General features: G+C 37.6%; 1 protein-coding gene across 1 annotated transcript; it reads left to right on the top strand.

Annotated features, from left to right (window-relative positions):
- Positions 1 to 5,320: 5,320 nt before the first annotated feature.
- On the top strand, positions 5,321 to 23,010 carry CBFA2T2 (CBFA2/RUNX1 partner transcriptional co-repressor 2). Its single transcript, XM_015824879.1, has 10 exons — positions 5,321 to 5,456; positions 7,250 to 7,491; positions 9,171 to 9,260; positions 10,591 to 10,772; positions 13,062 to 13,312; positions 14,557 to 14,642; positions 16,817 to 17,012; positions 19,327 to 19,398; positions 21,586 to 21,776; positions 22,656 to 23,010. Exons 1-10 carry the CDS (start codon positions 5,339 to 5,341, stop codon positions 22,944 to 22,946), a joined length of 1,719 nt encoding a protein of 572 aa, XP_015680365.1. The 5' UTR covers positions 5,321 to 5,338; the 3' UTR covers positions 22,947 to 23,010.
- Positions 23,011 to 23,323: the final 313 nt, after the last annotated feature.

The raw sequence follows: 23,323 nt of genomic DNA, 5'->3' as shown, positions 1-23,323 counted from the left end.
CCCTGTTTCCTAACCATGAATTTAAGAGGGTAGATTGTAGCTGGCAAAAGTTTAAACTGGGAGATTAGACTTGTAGAAATTTACTTGCCCTCTGAAAATCCTAAGGGAATCAAATTTTTCTTCAGAAACATGATGCTGTTCTCAGGTCCTTAGTTAGGGTAAACTAAAGCTATATCAGAGTAGAAGTTCCTTTTCATTTGATTGAAATAACAATAACAATATTTACTGCTGAGAAATACAATTTCTATGTCTATCTAGGGGCAGTAACATAAAAAAAAACAATGGGGACAAAAAGGGTAGGGGGAAAAAAGCAACATATGCTGGATATCATAGATGACATTTCAAATTTCAAAAGAGTGTGTACATTTGTAATAATAATAAAAAACATGATGGCAGTCAACAGGACATAAGTGGGAGTAAGCCATGAAGCTTATGATTTCTAGATACAGAGCCTAGACCAGGGGTAGGCAACCTTGGCTCTTTTATGACTCGTGGACTTCAACTCCCAGAATTCCTGAGCAGCTGGCTCAGGAATTCTGGGAGTTGAAGTCCATGAGTCATAAAAGAGCCAAGGTTGCCTACCCCGGCCTAGACTGTAGGATATCTTTCCCATTGGTTTCAGTCATCACTATAATGCATCAACCTCAAGAAAGGAATAAAGGGCCTGAAAGCAATGGATGACAGATTTTTATAAATTATCAAATTGGTAAAATAGTCAACCTTAGTTTGTCTCCTGCTGCCCCTTGAATAAAATAGGCTTCTCTTAATGCTGTAGTAAGAGAAGGATCTATTTTTTTCTGCCCTACTTTTTATACTAGTAGAACTAAACTATAGTTCTTGCCCAAGTACTTGAAGTAAAGAAGTCCTGAAGTTGAACTCAACTTCTGAGGTCTAGCATAGCCCTCACTTATAAGGGCATTTGGACCCATAGCTCTGTTGCTAAATGATATAGTAATAAAATAAAATGTCACATAAATGCTGCTGCATCTGTTGTAAATGTATGCCAAAGACATAAATCACAACTATGTGACCTATGTGACCACAGGGATGCAGTGATGGCCTCAAATTGGATTTGATTCAAATTCTTCTTTTTCACCTCCAGTGTAACTTTGAACAGTCTGTGTTAATGGTCAGTAAACAAGAATTACATGCATTTGAATACATCCATGCAACTTTCTTGGTAATTGTAGGGATGGACTTTGCCATTGTTTCTTATGGATTTGATTTGATTTGACTTTCCACTCCAGGCTATAATCCTGAGACTCCCTGGTGGTTCCCCCCCCAAATTCTCATAAAGTCTGGCCTTGATAGTTTTTGTATCCAGACAAAGGTCTGCCAGGTGCTGCAGTCTGCATTCAAATCTTTTAAATGCATGGAATTGTATGTTAGAATTCTATTTCACGGTTGTATATGTGCCTATAGAATATGAATCTTGCCCAACAAGATTTTTTAAGGAGCAGTATAGTAGCTCTTGAGGTATGTTCATCCATATTAATAGAACTAATTTTTCTGCATTGAATGCAATGATAGGGAATGTACTTCAATGCGTGTGGTGGGTACTCAGTTTGGAAGGGCTGGTCCTGGATTCACTGTTTCCTGAAATTCAAGAACTTTGTGAATAATTTTCTCACATTCTTAATGCATAATGTCAAATAGAAAACATAATGGATATCAGTGGCAGTTGTTCTAATTCAGGGGAAAGCAAACATCTGGGTTAGGGGGCCACAACTCATGAGTTGGTGGGCTGCAGGATATATTCCAGTGGCGTCATTGGAAAGTGTGGGATTCAAAAAATTGGCCCATTTATTCATAATTTAGAGGTTTTTACAAATGGAAATAGAAACAACTCCTCCTCCCGCTCTTATTTTAACCTCTTTTTAAAGTTGTACAAATTCATCGGTTATTTGCAGAATTTCAGTATCCTGATATTGATTCAAGGGCCAATGGGGAAATGCATGTGGCCAACAGTCAGTGGGTTGAGCATCTTTCCTAGTGTGTTATAAAACAGACCTTTTCCACTGTAATTTTGTAAATAACAGGTTGCTTTGTATCTTTTGTCTGTTATGTGACAAAACTTTTAATGAAGAGCTGCTGTCATGACTATTATTATTGGAGAGAACCCAAACCATTTTTTTCCTTCCTTTGCTGTCTTAGTTTGGTTTTTTTCTTTTCAGAAATAGGGTCTGCCAACTCCAGCAGAATGTGTGACTTAAACAGGTGTTTTGAATTTCCACAGGGTTTTTAGGTGAAGGACTGTAAAAGTCAGCACTGCATACAGAAGTGTTCTTATGCTAGTTAAAATCCTCACCTATTTTCATACTCTGACACTTCTTCCTACTTTCTAAATCCAATGAACAGATTACCAACAGAAGATGTACAATAGCACTTTATTATTTATTTAGTTATTTAGTTAATTTCTATATTACTCATCTCACCGAGGCAACTCTAGGCAGCTTACAGTCTTTCAATAAAATACCATGTAAAACATTAAAATAATAAAAGATCATAAATTTAAAATTCAGATTGAAATCCTGAGATTCCATTTTACTTGACTTTGGATCTTCCATTTTCCTGGCTTACCAGTTCTTGTTTCTCTCTGGAGAAAATTTTCTAATATAGCAATTAAAATACCTCAGGTTGCTAGAAATGCCTTCTTTAACCTTAGTAGAAAGCACAGTTGTTTTCTTACTTGCTTTTACTGTATTACCCATTTTTAAAATTATATCAGTTCATGATTCTGGGATGACTTCATGTTCTAGATCACCTGGTCCATTAAACCTAAATTAATAATACAGTGGCAAGAACATCTCCATATCAAAGTTTTTCCTGACTGTGCCAGTAGTATAGGAGCGTCTAGAAAGCCACAAAACTTTGTGGTTATTGATTAATTGTTGAACTCCACATATTGTATGTTTTTATCTATACAGTAATCGCATAGAAAGGATATTGCACACTTTAGCTTTGTGGCAGGCAAAAACTTTTCAAATGAGATTTTAACACTAATGATGGGAAAAAGAGGAACAAGTTGCGTAACAACTTTGAAAATTGACGTGGCAGTGATTTAAACTCTGTGGCTGAATAATGTGTTCTGGCTTTTGGTGTGGGTGTAATGATTAATTCTTTTTGTTGCATTTTTTTGTTAATATTGTATTAAAAGAGTTCAAACAGACTGGGATACTCAAACAGACTAATTGTTTTAAAACAAATTAATTAGTCAACAATCCTGATCAAACATTGCATTATTTGGTAGTGATGCAGAAATCTGTAAAACCAAGAAATTGTCTACTACATACATTTCTTTATCTTACCATAATTATATCAGGCTGGTATATATGCAATATATGCAGAAGAAGAAGTATATATGCAGAAGAGTTATGGCCTCAAGTATTCTAATTAAATTAGAATTAGTAGTAAGGTCTAGTATACTAGGAAGAAATATCTTTTTCTGTATGGTTACTGAATAAGCAATTAACTTATTTATATACCAATAAAAACTACAATTTCCACCCATACTAAAATGTGATTAAACTTCTCTGTATTCAAATTCAAATTTTGGTTTACTCTTATTCTTAGTTTCTGTGCAAGTTGTTGTGTATAATCTTGAGTGACAGTTACTAATGACAAGAAATCGAACCTATAACTTCATGTTTAAACTTCTGATTGGGCAATTCAGTCTGTCTGCTAGTAAGTATTGCTGAATTCCAACATTGTGCCGAGTGTTGAAGGTTGGTTGCAATGTGACTAACTGCTAAGATTTCCTGTGGGCCTTTTCACACCCATTGCTGAAAAAGCAGGTGGTTTGAAGTGAGGGTTCCCTCTGGGGTTTCACACTCTATGCACAACATGCAGAAGTGAAAGACAACCATCCGTTCTGTCCATCCCTAGTTCTCCACTTAACAATGGGAGAACAGGGAGGGGGCAGAGAAGTTGAACACAGATGGATATGTTGGAAATCTGTCAATATATTTATGAAGGAAATGCTGCGGCAGTGTCCCAGATTGCTTGGGAAGTAATTAAATGAGACAGACAACCATTTGTTTATTGAACAAATAATAGATGGGTGTATTGTTTAAGCAGATAAGGAGTATACATTTTGATAGGCAACATTATAAGAATATTTCTTGCAACAGGTTGGTTAGCACAATGGATTTGGCATGCTCCAAATAGCTATAAGTATTAGGTCCTTTTGTCATTTTAGAAAAATGTTTCAATTAAATTCTTCACAGTTTTAAATATAATTCTAGATTCCTTTATTTTATTGTAAGTATAAAAATACCAATCTTCTCTTCTGTATTTTGTAAAGGATGCTTTACAGATAAATACTCCTTTGCCAACATGTTATGGCTCTTCATAGCCATCTGCAAGTAGCTCCCTCCTTTATTCTACCTCAACATCTATAATATAATATTGAATTGAGAATGTTCAAAATAAACATTATTGTTAGTAGCCTGGATCCATGGAAACATTGCTAATCTCTACTATTTTTAGTCATTTATTTCCATTCATTTATGATGTTTTCCTATTTGGTAATATAAGGAAATAGATTGCTGTCTTTTAAACTCTTTTGAACTCATTGGGACATTTTTTATTAACAGACTTATATATGATTATGTTGTTAAGAACCTTGCACATTATGTCTATACACTAAAATGATGGATTGGATGCTATTGAAATATATCTAACTGCAGACTAATTTCAGGCATTCATTTCTATAAGGTGAATTCTAATAATTTTCATCAAGTTGGTCTGCCTATATATTCCATTAGCTACAGTAAGAAATTTCTATGACTAGTGGATCCTGAGCTGATCAAGAGAGTGGACTAGATGAGCTTCAATGGCCCTTCCAGTTTTACATTCTGTACTGTGTTGGACTTGAACCAATTAGTTGAATTTAGTCTGTCTGCCTTTGTTATTCTCTCCCTCTCCCCCCTTTCCCTCCCTCCCTCCCTCCCTCCTCCTCCTCCTCCTCTCTCTCTCTCTCTCTCTCTCTCTCACACACACACACACACACACACACAGAGAGAGAGAGAGAGAGAGAGAGAGAGAGAGAGAGAGAGAGAGAGAGAGAGAGAGAGAGAGAGAGAGAGAGAATCACACTGGCTTGGAGATCAGATTCCTCAAAGAGAATTGTTATGTAAGGATTACTGAGATATAATGTATAAAAGTGTTTTAAACTCTCTGAAGCACTATATTTGCTTTTTCCTCTCTGCCCTACTTTTGTATTTTTTGCCAACACTCACCAGAATATCAATTTCAGGCAGAGTTTTTTTTTACTGTATTCTTGGTTTTTTTTTCCATATACCCAACTTTAGTTGCTGGTGAGAAGAGAGTATCAGTAATGCCAGGATCCCCTGTGGAAGTCAAGATACAGTCAAGATCTTCTCCATCCAGTATGCCACCTTTACCACCTGTCAACCCCAGTGGCCCCCGGCCTGTTTCATTTACCCCAGCAGCATGTAAGAAAGTTGAAATTTGTATTTGAGCCTATTATTCCTGAATGTCTTTTTTGTTTTTCTATATGAAAATAAAATATTTTAAGAAACTTACTACAGGCCTTTTCGTTTTAATGCCAACAACTGTCAGATGTCAAAAATTAAGATGATGGATGCAGTGTGTTGCGATCCATGCTCCCCCCCACCCTGTGTGTATGACTGTAGATGTTGACCTCTCCCATCTCAAGTGCTGATGGCCAGAGGTTGGAAAGAGCTTTTTGAAATACAGTTGTTTTTTTTATTTTTAATCAAAAATGTGTAGAAGCATTTTTCTTCAGCGGAATAACTTTTGGAGAAAGTTTGTGTGATTTTGTCATACCCATTGCCTGGAGAAAGGGACAATAAGAAGATCAATGTTTTTCTACCAGTGACATCCACATATGAGATATTTCATCATTTTTGGAGGACAGAACTCATAATTATTAAATAATAAGATTCCCCAAACTAAATAAAATAACTTTTTTATGTATTTAATTTTAAACTAAATGAGCATTGGTTCATTTAGTCTGGCATTGCTAATTCTAAGTACAGTCTCCTGATTGTTCAGAAGACTCCTTCTAGCCTTCTGAATGTTCACAAGAATGTCATCCACTCTTGCAATGTTTTGGAAGCCTTCTTCTAAACAATTGTGACAACAGCACCCTCTGAGAAGAAAACTTTCGAAGCACTGCAAGAGCAGATGCCATTCTGGGGATCACCTGGAAAACTAGAAGAAGCTTTCTGAATGAATGGGAGAAGATGCAGAAGCCCTCTGTCATCAGACAGAAGCTGCTTATCAGAAGCTGCAGAAGAAGAGTGAAAGTAATTGGGATGCTTTACATGCACCGGTGAGCCCTGTAAGCAGCTGAGGCCTCTCAGGCCTGATCAGATGGGGAGCAGTCCCAGGTTTCCATGACGGCGTGTAGGTTTATGCATGTTGGTGACCTGAGTGCCTGGTTGATGGAGGAAGAGATAGGTGGGTGGGGTGTTGCAGCACCCCTGCTGTCATAAGGGCAGGTTGGACTGACAAGCACCCAAATTTTCATCACATCACTGTAAGGGTACTACAGTTGCCTTAAATTTGGCCAGAGAAACTTACAATTTTGAATTATTGCTGAACGAGGACTGCCTATACTTGGTATTGTCCAGGATCTTAGGAAAAACAATTCTTCAACATTGGGCTAATTTGTAACTAGAGATCTAGAATTCTAAATCCTGGAATTTCATATGTTCCTACCATTATTGTGCTAAGGCAGTGGTGGCGAACCTATGGCACGGGTGCCAAAGGCGGCACTCAGAGCCCTCTCTGTTGGCACACGCGCCGTCGCCACAGTCCTAGGCCTTCAGCTGGGTTTTATAAAACCTTTTCGCTTTAGGCCTCCACCACCGTGTACAAAAAAAAAAAGGTTCAATCAATTTCAACTTCTCACAGGAAAAAAAAGATCTTGCAAAGTTGGAATTGATTGATTGAACTTTTTAGTCCCACCCAGTCTGCTGTTACCACCGCAGCCACGCCCACCCAATGGGCCACACCCACCCGGCACCCGACGATGCATAAGTGGGTTTTGGGTTGCAGTTTGGGCACTCAGTCTCTAAAAGGTTCGCCATCACTGTGCTAAGGTATCCCATCTAAAAGGTTTATGTAAAAATGTTAAACGTGACCTGCAGATTGTCTTCCTTACAATACATTAGTCTCACCATTTCAGAAGCTTTTTGCAGCTCATTGGTGAATATAGCATATTTCTTCTTCATTGTACATCTTCATTTCCTCACTGTAGTATCTAATGGGATGAATCATTCTCCCCCTACTTTGAATGGAGCTCCTTCACCTCCCCAGAGGTTCAGCAATGGTCCTGCATCATCTTCCTCATCTTCACTGACGAATCAACAGCTCCCAGCTACCTGTGGGGCTCGTCAGCTGAGCAAACTGAAACGCTTTCTTACCACCCTTCAACAGTTTGGCAATGATATTTCACCAGAAATTGGAGAAAAGGTCCGGACTCTTGTTTTGGCATTAGTGGTGAGTATTAAAACACCAAAGTCAGCCAAAACTGCAGGAACAGTGGATTTACATTTGGTTATGACAGCGTTTGTCAACCTCAGCTACTTTAAGATGGAGAGACTGCAACTCCCAGAATTCTCAGCCAGCAGGCTAACTGGGAATTCTGGGAGTTGAAGTCCACACATCTTAAAGTAGTTGAGGTTGTCAAACACTAGATTATGGCATTAGGGTTGGTAGGAAATTACTGTTGCTTATTTATATTACCAACTCTGCTCTATTATTTATCTTTGCAATTTTGAGATGTTCAGTTTCCAATAACTGCTGTTATCATTTAGAGCATGGTGAAACCTGGGTTTGCAGCGATATAGTGCCAGCAGGGGGATCCGATTGCTAAAAATACTAATGACTCTTGGCCTGCATTCATAAAATCATAATGTCCAGATCTGTACTGTGCTGATAGGCTCTTGCATTTGGACCCCAGTGATCCAAATCACTGTAACTAATCATAGTTCAGGGTGTCATGTTTAAAGATAGACATTAACAAATTGTAGTATGTCTAGAAAATTGTAACGGAATGAGAGTAAACTGGAAAACAAGACTTATGAGAATTATAGAAAGAGCAAAGTATATTCAGCTTGTAAGAAAGAAGATAAAGGACAAATTCGATAGTTAAAAAAAATCTAAAAGATGAAAATGGAACAGATTTGTTTTATTCTCTGATACTTCAGAGGGCAGGTTTAGAAATTGCAAAGTAGCACATTTTAGTTAAGCATTAGGATAAGGTGTTTTTTTTAATGATAACTTTTTTTATTAAGGTTGCAGAATAGGAAGTTTCCCTTTGTGGGAAGTATTAAAGGCAGAGGTCAGACTTATCCATTTGTCAGGAAATACTATGGTTGTATCTAATTTTGAGAAGTACCTGTAAGTTGGTCTAGAACAGGGGTAGGCAACCTTGGCTCTTTTATGACTCGTGGACTTCAACTCCCAGAATTCCTGAGTCAGCATGGCTGTTTCAGGAATTCTGAGAGTTGAAGTCCATGAGTCATAAAAGAGCCAAGGTTGCCTACCCCTGGTCTAGAAGATCCCCATAATGTACTTCACAGCCTTGTGATTCTGTCTTTAGTTTCTACCTTTTACCCAAAGTCAGTTGATTTTTAAAAAAATCCTAACTTTAAGTATAATTTGTATTTTCAGATGAAAATGTTTTGTTACTTAACAATGATGGGGTGATAAAGATTGCTAGTTCTTCCATGGAATATGTAAAGCCAGCTTCTCATGCAAATATAGGTTCAGGAAAATAAATTTAAATACATGGGGACTATAGATAGACCTCGTTTAACAACGTTTCCACTTAGCAACCGTTTGACATTACCATGGCATTGGAAAGGCAACTTTATGAGTGGTCCTAGCATTTATGACTGTTACAGCATCCCTGCAGTCATCTGATCAAGATTGGGGCACTTCAAGACTGATGGGCACTTACAACCATCATAGCGTTCCAGGTGATCACTATTTGCATGCTTCACAGTTGGCTTCCAACAAGCAGAGTGAATGGAGAAGTTGGCAGTATAATTGCAAGTCAAGGTCATATGATGTTTTGCTTATGACTGCAGCAGGAGTGAGGTCATAAGTCTATTACGGTCATGTGATATTTTGATGAACAGAGTCATTTAATTCTGATTACTTTCTTTTTGCAGAATTCAACAGTGACAATAGAAGAATTTCATTGCAAGCTTCAGGAGGCTACTAATTTCCCTTTGCGTCCATTTGTAATTCCATTCTTAAAGGTAATTATTGTACCCTGTTGGTAAGATTTCATGAGACATTAGACTAGATGACCTCCAAGGTCCCTTCCAACAACAACAACAACAACATCATCATCATCATCATCATCATCATCATCATCATCATCATTATTATTATTAATCTCTCAAAGGATGTTAATGTACAGCAGTAGCTTGCACTATACTTGTGGAATACACAGAAATCTCTCTCTCTCTCTCTCTCTCTCTCTCTCTCACTCACTCACTCACTCACTCTCACTCTCACTCTCTCTGTCTCTCTCACACATACTCACACACACATTTGACCTTACTGCCTTCAACAGAATTTGTTTTAATAAGTAAAAAGGAAAATGTTTATGAGATCTGATTTTTTATAGCAAATCAAAACATAAGCCAAATAATTTATATTACTATATGCATTATATATTTTATTATGACTTAATAAGTGTTCCCCTAAGATTTGCTGTTGCTTGATTTGAGAAGATTTAAAATTGCAGAGATAATAAAACGAATAGTTCTGTTTGCCACAATTTTATGTAACAAAAAAACAAAAGAAAATGTCCTCTGGATAGCCATTGCTAAAATGATAGGAAAGTGCTTTTTGCTCTGAGCCAGATTTTGTTCAGCTTAGTCAAAATCACTGACAGGAAGATTACAGTAGAAGCTGTAAACTAAATGTGTTAGACTGCTCTAAATAATAACCTTCTAATGTGTTATAAAAACTAGTGTTATAGAGGAAGCATTTGCAGAGATTGAATAAAGGTTTATATTTTAAAAAACTGATAGTTAATGAAAAAAGTGAGAATTGCCACATCCCCAGAATATGGAATATTATTGCATGCTCAATACCGATTTGGGGCCTGGTTCCTTATTTGTTTCAGCATTGTTCTCAGTTCTTATGGCTGAACATATAACTCTTCTGCACATTTCTCCTTTAAGGAAAGCAGAAAAGGAAAACAAACTTAAAATTCAGACTTTTCTTGTATCTCATAAGGTTGTTCATTGGAGCCTATTTTTTCATCTTCTCCAAGGGACAGAATACCTTGTTTATTTTTCCATAGAGCTACGTGAGGTTTAGCCTCTTTCTTCAAAATGGTGATGTCTAGAACAGGACGACTGCTAATTATCACTCAGTTGATGACAAGTGTTATCTATGCTAATGGAGTCACGTTATTTTGTCATAGTAGTCCTTGGGAAGGTTAATACCATTTATAGCTGAATGTTATTTGTATTCCGAGAACCTCTGTTTCAAACACTTGACTTGCTGCTTTACCTAAAGAGTAACATCAACTTCTCCATAGCTTCAGAATCTAACTGTACCATTGTTTTATAGGCCAACCTTCCTCTCCTCCAGAGGGAATTGTTGCACTGTGCTAGAGCAGCCAAGCAAACCCCTTCTCAGTACTTGGCCCAACATGAGCATATTCTGCTGAATACAAACACAGCATCCCCAGCTGACTCTTCAGAATTGCTAATGGAAGTAAATGGAAATGGAAAGAGGCACAGTCCAGACAGGTAAGAGGGTTCAAATAAGTCAGAAATCTGCCACTGGAGATACAGAGGTATACAGAGACACTTGTTGAGATGAGACAAGTGGCTATAAAAATAAACAAATAAATAGTCCTCATGCCTTCTTTGAGAAGTTTGCTCTTATGTTTTCTCTTAAAGCTTGTAACTGTATGTTTAGAAGTCCACTACTAGCCTGAAAGGGACTCAGACTAACTATTCTCTATCCTTTTCTGTTACCTTTTTCCAGAAAAAGGAAGTAGTGAGGAAGGAAAAACAACGGGAAGGAAAAAAAATGCTTAAAGCTTAGTAAGAGTTGGGAATTAAGATCTGGATATAAACCAAATGTCCCAATGAGACAATAGGATTTATAAGATGGGAAGGATGGAAATGAATATATATGCAGAAGACATGCACGGAAACCCATTGAAAAAAAAATAGAGACCGAAAAATCCAGATAGTAGTGAGGAAAACGTTTATCAGGCCCAACGTGTTTTGGATAGGCAGCTTTTTAGCTAGATTATGGAAATGACCTTATCTACAAGACACCATATTGTCTGGAGGACATGAAACATAAAGGCATTTTATCTGCTCTGACAAGAGGATTTTTCATCAGTATAAATACAGACTTCTATATACAGTTTTGTAAAACCAAAACATCAATTTTAGATTACTACAATTAAACCAATTTATTTTAAGTGATTTAATCGGTGGGCAAATGTGTGTATTTTAGTGTTTCACTTTAATTGTTAAACAGTATGAATATGTGTTAGTATTTTCCTGAGACTGTATGTTCTTTTTGGGGGGGGGGGAGTTTTTGAAATGCCAGTACAAGAAATATATGTTAAGTATTATGTTATCTTTTTTCATTGTTAGTCATTGTAACCAAATAGCACCCGAGTAGATAATTTTGACCCATTTGTTATAAACAGCCATCTCATAGTATAGTGCACTAGTCAAACCACACTAGGAATATTGCATCCAGTTCTGGTCACCATGATACAAAGTAGATGTATCATGTCTCTAGAAAATGTGCAGAGAAGAACAACAGAGATTATAAGAGGTCTGGTATATTTAGGCTAATGAAGAGAAGGCTCAGGGGTGACATGATAGCCATCTTCCAATACTTGGAGGGCTTTCACAGGGAAGAGGGGGTCTATTCTCCAAAACATCTGAGCATAGGACAAGGAGCAATGGGTAGAAGCTAATCAGAGAGAGATCCGACTTGGAATTAAAGAGAAACTTTCTGATAGTGAGAACAATTAGTCACTGAAGTAACTTCCCTTCCAGAGTTGTGGGTTCTCCATCGCTGACGGTTTTCAGGAAAAGATGGACAGCTATTTGTCCGGAATGGCATAAGGATTCCTGCCTAGGGTAGGCGGTTGAACTAGAGGTCCTCCAAGGTCCTTTCCAGCCCTATGATTCTGTGATATATTTTGTTCTGTATTATGCTTTTGAAAAGTCTGTCTTATCTGAAACATGTTGAAACATGATTAATAAAATTTTTCATTACTGTCCCTTTGGACTTTTTTTCAACTCCCCGTTTTTACCAATGCTTGGAAGGAATTGGGCATATCAGACACAACAAAAGAGGCTTTGTAGTAATATGGGGGAGCATTGCACATCTTCTTTTTCAGGCAAGTCTCTAGAAAAGTTGTTTAATAGGAAAGAGTTTTTTTTATCCCCCCCCCTTGCTCCGCATTTAGCACTTTTTATTTTTGCATGGGTAATAATGAAGAGGCTATTCAGGTGATTTTTAGAAAACAAATGCTGGCAATACTATTCTGTGGGAACTGAATTCAATTCTGCAAGATGAAACAAAAGGGTACCTCATAATTTACCACCCTCCTGATTCCAACAAGAAATTACATAAAAATGTAGTAATTGTGTTTTGTGTTGGCTTTACACACCTTCAGAATGATTGGAAATGCTGAACACAATTGACTATTATTGTCTGTATGCTATCATGATACTATTAGGGCATTGTTTTTCAAACTTGGCCACTTTATCATGTGGGAACATCAACTCCCAGAATTCCTCAACCAGCATAATGAAGTCCACACATCTTAAAGTAGCCAAGTATGAAAAACACTGTTTGTATCAGGGTTTTGGATGTCATATTTTTGTATGTCATCAATATATGGGAACTTTCTATTTTTCTTCTTTTACTGAGTTTGTGCCTTGTTACTAGTTTTCTTACTTGCGTCATTGGCAATATATGAACCTCTCCAAGTGCACAAAATAATGTAATAATTCCCTGGATGCTAATGGATATCTTTCTTTCTTATCTTGCTACAGAAGGGAAGAGAATAACTTTGAGAGAGAACCAATCCCTTCAGAGCCTCCTGCCAAAAGAGTTTGCACCATTAGCCCAGCACCTCGACACAGTCCATCCCTCATGCTGCCTATTATTAACCCAGCTGGGCAATTTCATCCTACACCTCCTCCACTCCAGCATTATACCCTAGAAGACATTGCAACATCCCATTTGTATAGAGATGCAAGCAAGATGCTGGAACACAGGGATTTGCGAGAAAGACATAGTATAGGTAATGAGATTTGTCCAGCGAGACAGAGATGCCTATATTTTCCAATGTGCTGTATTTCCAATCCAAATGCAGATTACCAGGATTTGTTTTCTAGTTTTGTAATACCTTGGTTAGACCACACTTGGAATTTTGTTTTGATTGCCATGATATAAAAAAGATGTTGAGACTCTAGAGCAGTGGTTCTCAACCTTTTTAATGCCGCGACCCCCAACCGGTCGTAAGTCGAGGACTAAACCGGTCGTAAGTCGAGGACTACCCAACCGGTCATAAGTCGAGGACTTTCCCTGCCCGGGAGCGCCGCGCATGCGTGGTTCTGCCCCCTGCGCCGGCCGAGGCGTAGCTGGCAAGCGGCAGAGACGGAGCAGGCCGACCACCAGCTGGCCCAGCTCAAGGGAGGTAAGGCACCCGCCGTAAAAGGGGAAAACAATGGCGGACAGCCTTGCTTGGCGACCCCCGTGAAATGGTCGATCGACCCGCTGCTCTAGAGAGAGTACAGAGAAGAGCAGAAAAGATTATTATAGGATTGGAGGCTAAAACATATAAAAATGGTTGCTGGAATTGGGTATGTCTAGTTTAATGAAAAGAAGGACTAGGAGTGACATGATAGCAGTGTTCCAATATCTAAGGGGCTGCCGCAAAGAAGAGGTGGTCAACCTATTCTCCAAAGCACCTGAAGGCAGGACAAGAAGCAAAGGATGGAAACTAATCAAGGAGAGAAGCAACCTAGAACTAAGGAGAAATGTCCTGACAGTTAGAACAATTAATCAGTGGAACAACCTGACTCCAGAAGTTGTGAATGCTCCAACGTTGGAAGTTTTAAAGAAGAGACTGGACAGCCATTTGTCTGAAATGGTATAGGGTTTCTTGCCTGAGCAGGGGTTAGACTAGAAGATCTCCAAGATCCCATCCAACTGTGTTATTCTGTTGTTCTGTTATTCCTATTCTAATATAAGATATAAATTTGACAAGTTTTAGCAGAGGCTAAGCATCTCAGGGTGAAGAACTAAATATCATATGGAAGTTTCTGTTATTTGATAGCAAAAGTTTTTTTATCATTTGCTCACTATTACTGATCTTATAGATGCCTGAAGCTTTGTAAATCCAATATGTATTTATGCATTGTCAATATTAATATGTGTTGATAGGAATAATCTCTTTTATCTCTTCCTCCTTTTGTATCACACTGTCAGGATTTTAGACTATACAATTTTCAGATTGTAGTATTTCCTTACATTTCATAACAGGATTAAATGGAGGTTACCAGGATGAACTGGTGGATCATCGCCTAACAGAGAGGGAATGGGCTGATGAATGGAAGCATCTGGATCATGTAAGAGCCTGGGATAAAAATAAAATAATATGTACAAATATGACTCTCCTTCTGCTCTTCTAAGCATGGACTTCATAACATTCTATTAAATTAAAATGATGTACATAGGAATCAATTTTATAATAACTNGTCCATCTTGTCACTTTCTACTTGACTCTTTTATTTGGAATTAAATCTGGATTCTTGATATACAAAGCATGTGTTGTATCTTTGAGTTATGGCAATATGCGTATGCACACAGCCAAATACATGTTTGTATGATTAGGTGATTGTTTAGTCTAGAGAAGATTTAATTTACTGCTAGAGCACGTATGGCACATATACATGGTTCCAAGTTTGACTCCTGCATGCTGATTAGCTGTGTGTAAGTGTATGGGGGAGGGGGACACCTTCATATGCCTTCTGAAATCCTGGGAGGGCCACTGCCAGTTAAATAGTGTAGTGGATTCAATGAATAATTTATTTGACTTTATATGCTTTATATGTGTGCTTTTCTTTGCAAAGTTTGCATACTGTTTTCTATAGGGAATGATGTTAATAGAGGAAAACAACCCCATACTGCTTTTCAAACATGTGGTTAGAGCTGAAACCACTCAGTAGGGAACAGCATTTTCCTCTTAACAATTTGAATTAAAATCCACCTGTTAGAATTCCTAAATCAGTGGTTTCTTAAAGTGTAGGACTTCTGGGGGTCCCCCAAGACCCAGTCGGGTCTGCAGAATGAAAATTATTAGCCAGCTTAAATTGAAAAATAATACAATTGTAAAATCCCATCAAACAAACACAAGTGAGGTCCCTTGCAACATTATCATCATCATCATTTGGCAGCAAATACAGAAATTTTAATTTTTAATGTGGTAAATATCAGTGAATATAATCCATAAAACGAAAGGTCATTTTAGGTCATCCATAATTTTTATTGGGTAGGAAGGAGTCCTGACAGAAAAAAGTTTAAGAAACACTGTCCTAGATATTAACATTAGATATTAGATGAGGGAATAGAAGGTGAAATCATCAAATTTGCAGATGACACTAAGCTGGCAGGAATAGCCAATACCCCAGAAGACAACTTAGGATCCAAAAAGATCTTGTCAAAATTGAACAACGGGCCCTATCCAATAAAATGAAGTTTAATGTGGAGAAAAGCAAGGTTTTACACTTAGGTAGGAAAAACCAAAGGTACAAATACAAATTAGCCAAAACCTGACTCAAAAAAGAATAACTCTTAAGAGGGACCTTGGAGTGCTAGTGGACGATTACTTACCGTAAATTTGAACCAGCAGTATATGGCAGCAGCCAAAAAAGCTAATATAATCCTTGATTGTACGAACAGAGGCATAGAATCAAAATTACGTGAAGTATTAGTACTGCTTTTTAAAACCTTGGTTAGAACACACCTAGATAGAATACTGCATCCAGTGTTGGACACTATACTACACAAATATGTTGAAACACTGGAAAAAGTGCAAAGAAGAGCAACTAGGATGATTAACTAACGGCCTGGAGACTAAAACATGAAGAACGGTTGCAGGAACTGGGTATGGCTAGTCTAGAGAAAAGAAGGACTAGAGGTGACATGATAGCAGTATTCCAGTATTTGAGGGGCTTCCACAAAGAAGAGGAGGGTCAACTTATTTTCCAAAGCACCAGAAGGCAAGACAAGAAACAATGGATGGAAACTAATCAAGGAGAGAAGCAACCTGGAATTAAGGAGAAACTTCCTAACAGTGAAAACAATTAACTAGTGGAACAGCTTGCCTTCAAAAGTTGTGGGTGCTTCATCACTGGAGGTTTTAATAAAGAGTCTGGACAGCCACTTAAGTGTCTCAAGTTGTATAGGGGCTCTTGCTTGAGCAGGGGGTTGGACGAGAAGGTCCCTTCTAGCTCTATTCTGATTGATTGATATCATTTCGCCTATATTTCAAAAGCTCCTGAATAATATCTGTTTTATAGAGAAGATCCTAATTTTTAACACCATTTATTTTTATACAGACTAAATTAATTATTAGGAAGTAGCTCATCATGTATTCCAGAGTCTGTTTCTGCAGGATAAATCTGTTACAGGAAAGTATAACAAAAACTCTTACATAGGCAACAGTGCAGGAAAACTCTGCTTACTGTCCTTTTGTGAAGCCGACATGTATCAAAATGTGCTGTTCTTTTCCCTGTTGAAGGCATTGAATTGTATTATGGAAATGGTAGAGAAGACCAGGCGTTCCATGGCTGTCCTCCGCCGTTGTCAAGAAGCTGACAGGGAAGAGCTCAATTACTGGAAAAGGCGATGCAGTGAGCCCACCGAGCCACGGAAAGGAGGGAGCGATTCAACTATGCGGCAACATAGTCCTGGGAGCTCAGACTCAATCAGCAGTGGTATGCACTGACGCCCTGAATTTAAGGCAGTGGCTTTGTACTAGTATACTCTAGATCAGTATTTCTCAACCTTGGCAATTGTAAGCTGGGGAATTCTGAGAGCTGACGTCCATGTGACTTATAGTTGCCAAGGTTGAGAAACACTGATCTAGATTTTTGTCTGAATAAAAGAAGAATGAGGAAAAATAGTTTGAATTGCTTTACAGTGCTCCATCTGTAAGCTTAAGCACATTTAAAGAGTGCACTGTTACCAATAAATATAGAACAATGTAAAGTATCTTCAGGCTCCCCTTTTGGACACTATCTCTTAAGATTAAAGAGCAGAACTCAAACTAATGTTAACAAAACTTAATGCAAAAATAATGAATCAATTATTATTCTAAACTTCTTCAACATTCTGAAGTAGAATGAAATGCTCTGCACTCTCAACTACTATTTCAGTAGCATTTTAAGCATAACAGTGTTTTTTTTAATCTTCCCCATTGATTTGCACCACCTTATTATGAATTAAATCATTGATGTTCTGGTGATATTGATACAAAGTTTGGCTTCAATTTCACTTTCCCAAATTCAAATGGAAATTAGCCCTGGGAACTGAATCCAGAATTGACATGTAATTTTAAAAAAAAAATCTTCTCCCCCTTCAGAATCAAAAACATAATGAATTTGGAAAGGATATTACCTGATATTTTGGGAAGGACACAGTACCTAATTTATTTGTAATATGCATCATTTGGATGCAACCTTCATCCAAAAAGATTTTCAAAGTGACCTGCGTATAATCAGTGCCAGAGGCTAATAATCTAAAAAAACAAGTTACAGCAAGGGTGGAAACCAGGTAGCCTCAGAGGATGTTGTGATGGGAAGCAGCTCCTTTTCCCTCTGAATTGCTTCCAGCTGGCCATTTCTTTGGGATGAGTTACTTAGTTTTAAGTATTGGTGCCTGAACTTGCACGTTGCATCAAGATTGGAAAGAAAAATAATAATGTGTGTTTCATATTCCAAGCTACTTCTTGGCTTTAGATTCAGAGTAAAATTTCCAATGATAAAAATGAACATTCTATTTTTTTCCTCCTTGTTCAAAATGACAGTTAATTCTATTGCCTGCCTTGAATACAGAAAGATAGGGTATACATTGAATAAATAAATAATCAAGCTGGCTTTGCAATATAAAGTTTTGTATTGGGCTTTTGTTTAGGTTTCCAAACCATTAACTGTAACAATTTTCAAGATGTTCCAGTTCCATTTCCGCTATGTTTTTCTTTTTATCCTGCCGGTACTTTGACATAATTTTGCTAGTGTTGAGTTTGGTCAGTGCAAGCTTGGGGGTTTCTCTGAGCATTGAAGCATTTTGGCTTCAATGTGTAAAAATCCACACTTAGGAAATGAGTTTGCTATTAGTATACATATTGAATGCATTCTATATTTGATGAATGGTAATCTGGAGGCCAGATTTTCTCTCAATAGCATCTGTGCAGTCCTTGAGCATAATGTATAGGTTTAATTGAACTTTTAAAATGCTTTGCTGAAGTAAAAATCCATTCCGTTCTTTCTACAACACTGAGCCAAATACCCTTCTTAATTGTCCTCATAGCATTTGGTAATGTATGTTGTTTCTGAATAAATGCCATTTCTCCTACTTTGGCTAATAAGGATTGAGAGGAGTTGAATTCTAATATTTTGAGCTACAGACAAAAAAACACATTTCACAGTGCTCTCTGTACTTTACACTATTTTTGAAGCTGGAACAGTCATTAAATGAACAGTTGTAGGTCGACAATAAGGTACCTGTATTCTACCTTGTTATAGTATACAGGATCCCAGAGACAAGAAACAGGTGATAAATTAGAGATGAAGTATGCCTATATTTGGATAAAACAAAAGCATTGTTTTCAACTTAAAATATGCAAAATTTTACATCTAATTACCATATTATTTTGGATTGAGAATATAATCTGTATGAAGCCTTGTGAATATTTCACTTTTCAACTTTAAAATAAAGCTGTCTAAGGTTATTTGAAATACAAGACACCATTAGCAAAGATTACATTGTGGAATTTAAACATGGAAATGAAATATTCTGTGCAATAAATTATGCAGTGATCTAAATTAAATTAAATTTAAAATTAAAAGTGATCATCTATCATTTTGATATTGTTGAACACTCTTTAATTGCAGACATCTCTTGGTTTGGTTTTAGCGATTAACCCATCCTGCTCTCTTGCTACACAGATGCTGAATATAATTTTTTTTTTTTTAGTTTGGCAGGGCTACATTTCCATGCTTAATATTATTGCCATCGTTCCTTTTGCAGAATCTCAGCGGGAGTTCAGTAGCAGGCCAGGAACAGCTGGTTATGTCACAGAAGAGATATGGAAAAAGGCTGGTAAGTAAGGAAGCCTGTTTCAATAAATTGCTATGGGATGTTATTTTGTTTAGAAACATCTGGAAAGTCACAAATTCCTATCACTGACCTAAAGAGAAAATACCTGGAGAGCCACAGTAAATCAAAAATTCCAAATACATAGCTGAGGTGGATCTGAATTACAACTAAACAGGCAAGCAGCTGCTCTGAGAAGCTGGCATGAGGTCCAAGATCCATCTTAGCATGTTCAGACTAGAGATTTTCTGGGCAACTGATGGAAGTGGCAACATCCACTCTGTTTCAGAAAAGACATAGCAGAATTGTGAGGAAACAAACAAAAAAGGAAATGGTTCCTGTCCTGAAGGGGCAAAGGAAAGAGGACATAAATAACAATCACAGAATCCTATTTCTTGGTTTATGTTAAAGGTATAATTTTTCTAAACACTTTCTGCAAATGTCTTTGCAGCATTCTGTCAGGCAGTAAGGTATCTAGCTGTGAATAAATGTTTCAAGTAGTCAGGGGAACTTTGCTTTAAATTATATAAGTAATAGTTTCACAACTAATTCAGATATTAAAAAATATGTCTATGTATGACTGGTTTGCCTTTATCTTTTGGGAAAAGGCAGCTAAAGGTATATGTAATTAATGACTAAATCTTTAAATAAAAGAAAGCTCAGTTGAAATGAAGATACACAGTCCATAAGTACAAGTATTTCTCCTGGGCAATGAGAGTAAAATGAAAACTGTAACACAGATAATGTAGTTATGAACCTGTAAGCGAAGGAGGTGCCAAGAAAAAATAGAAGCCTTGAAAAGGCTTGAGTTTCAATTTCTACAAAGATTTTTGTATAACTTTGGACAATTCAGCATTTTTCAGACATGATTACTTTCCAAGAGCCATGGTGATGCAGTGGTTAGAATGCAGTATTGCAGACTAGCTTTGCCCACAGCCAGGACTTCCTGACCTGCTCAAGGTTGACTCAGCCTTCCATCCTTCCTAGGTCGGTAAAACGAGGACCTAGATTGTTGAGGGCAATATGCTGACTCTGTAAACCGAGAGGGCTGTTAAGCCCTATGAAGCGGTATATGAGTCTTAAGTGCTATTGCTATTCCAATCTTTTTTGTAAGGAGGGGATGAGGTTTTATACGTTAATTCATTTTTTGTAAGATTCTTCCCATACCTTCCCTCTCTGATAAGTGAACTGACTCCTCTCATAGATCATGTCTGAGGCATTTGCTTAGTTTGGGCTTAGGCTAATACATATAGCATAGCTTGCAAATTTTGCAGCTCTAGAAAAATCTTGTCTGTATTGCCTAGTTATCTTGTCTTCAGAACAGGCCAGCAAATGTTTTTGTTGGATGATATTGCCCTCTGTGCATCCCCCACTCTTGATCAAAATGGTCTCAGGGTGTCTCTTACTGCTCTATTTCCCAAGTACACTCCCTTGTCACCTTGAGCGCTCTGTTCATTCGGGAAAGCACGCTTCCATTGATTGCAGGTCAACCCTGCCATTTATCAGCTATTTTGCAAAAGAAAGAACCAATTCCTGTTCAATTGGGTTAGCACTTATCATTTTTAAAGCTGCCCGTTTACCACGAGTAACTGTAAAACCACAATAATTCTATGAATGCTTGCAAACAGGAGGCTGTTGGTTCTATCCTTAGCAGAACGTTTTTAAGTTACAGTGGTACCTTGGAATTCAACTGCTTTGAAGCTCATCCCAATTGGTATTTAACACATTTTGACACGTAAATTTTTCTCCGGTACTCATGATTTGTTTGTTACTCAACACAAGCTAGAACTTGTTGGTCAGTTGCCTTGTGACTCACTACATTATTCCTTATGGAAATATTTGTTTGGTACTCATCATTTTTTGTATTCATTGTGCCCCCTGGAACCAATTAACGATGAGTATCGAGGTACTACTGTGTTATTTTTTTTCCACTGAGCTTAATTTCCCTGCTCTGTTTTACTTGTTTTCCAGTAACCTGTGGTAACAAATTTTCACCTCAGTTTCCAAATAGCTCAAATATTCTAAATAGCAGAATGAAGGTGATCCTTTAGTTCAGGAGTACTTCAGGGGAAACTAAAGTTATGTGTGACTTTGGCCTTTTATTACACAGTTGATTGGAAGCGTCTTCTTCAATTATTACATTTTATTTTCCATCATGAAGCTGTTTGATGTACAACCTTTGTTTTCTTTCAGAAGAAGCTGTGAATGAAGTCAAACGCCAGGCTATGTCTGAAGTCCAAAAAGCAGTAGCAGAGGCTGAGCAGAAGGCATTTGAAATGATTGCATCAGAAAGAGCTAGAATGGAGCAGACCATTGCTGATGCCAAACGCCAAGCTACAGAAGATGCTTTCCTAGTGATTAATGAGCAAGAAGAATCGACAGAGGTGAGGACTAAGCAGAAATACCTGGTGTTTTGGGAGGGCATAGGGAAGCTCTTGGACATCACCTTAAAGATGGAAGTGACTTTGTGTCGGTTTTGGGAGGTGGGGTTGTTTGGAGGTTTTTTTTTAGAATTTCATCACTCCTTTTTATGTTATAAATTAATCTCAGTTGTCTATGGGGATTCTCAGTCATCTAGGTGATGGTTGTCCCAAAGGTGCTTTTTTCAAAAGACAATTGGACATTTCACTTCTCATCTAAGAAGCTTTTTCAGTTCTGACTGAATGGTGGAGAATGGAAAGAATTATATTCCTTGCAGTTATCTGGAAAATGGAAGGAATATAAATCCTTGTTGGGGAGATTGCAGTCTCAAAGCCAGTGTAAATAAATACTGTTCCAGCAGCTTCTTTTTTTTTTGTTTTGCACTCTGAATGATTTAACAATTTATCATTGTTAAAATCCACCTGGTAAAGGAAAACGTGCTCTTCAGAAATATGTTATTTGAGCCTGTTACATGGCTCACTGATGGTTGCTAATTAAGTTATTCTTCTTAAATTTGTGCCAAGGAGAAACGTTGGAATTGCTATGAACACCTTCACTGAAATGTAAATTCACAAATCTATGAACATATCATATGACAGTTACAGCTGATACAATTATAGCTAGGTTGCCATTTGATAGAATTTGGCAAACTATTCTATGTTATTCTGGACAACATTTGAATTTGATTATACAAGGAATTTTCTTACTACTGTAGCAGTATTGAAGCACTATCTTAATAGCACCTCCCTCAAGGCCTTTTTCCTCCTTGAAATAATAAAACAACTTCAAACTGTTTATTCGTCAGGATACTTAAAGGAAAAGTTTGTTCTTTGGTTTTCCAGAGCTGCTGGAATTGTGGCCGCAAAGCCAGTGAGACATGCAGTGGATGTAACATTGCTCGTTATTGTGGCTCCTTCTGCCAGCACAAAGATTGGGAGAGACATCATCGAATCTGTGGGCAAGGCCTGCACAGCCAAGTTAAGCCAGCGTCCTTATCAGCCAGTCGGCCTTCAGCAGCCACCCTCAATGTAGTTGATGGAATAGCAAGTCCAGCTCTGGAAAAAACATCCGCAACCACTTCTCGATCCTCCACTCCAGCTTCTGTAACTGCAGTAGATACAAATGCACTCTAAAAGGGAACTCTGCATTCAATACGTTTTTTGTTATTTTGTACTTTGGAAAACAGAAACCTCAATACATTATTAAAAATTTATATTCCCACACTTCGGAATTCAGGCTATTTGTTGGGGAGGGTGGCTTTTTACAGTGACATTTTTAGAAATCTGTGTTAGCCCTTCCAATTTGGGATCTCAAAATAATCTCAGTGTTTCCTGGAACATGGAGAATTTGTTTTAATGGAACTTTCTCAAAAGATACTCTGTATTGATATAATTTTAAGCTTCTAACTAGCAAGTTCTTCTATTTATCATGAAGCAAAGCTGCTTGGAAAGCCTTTTCTCTCCATCTAGTATATCCATTCTTCCTCTGTATAATCTGAACAATTGAGTTT

Source organism: Protobothrops mucrosquamatus, unplaced genomic scaffold (genome assembly GCF_001527695.2).
Source record: "Protobothrops mucrosquamatus isolate PMUCROS unplaced genomic scaffold, P.Mucros_1.0 scaffold2403, whole genome shotgun sequence".
Lineage (NCBI taxonomy): Eukaryota > Metazoa > Chordata > Lepidosauria > Squamata > Viperidae > Protobothrops > Protobothrops mucrosquamatus.
This window is presented reverse-complemented; position numbering and strand designations above follow the sequence as displayed.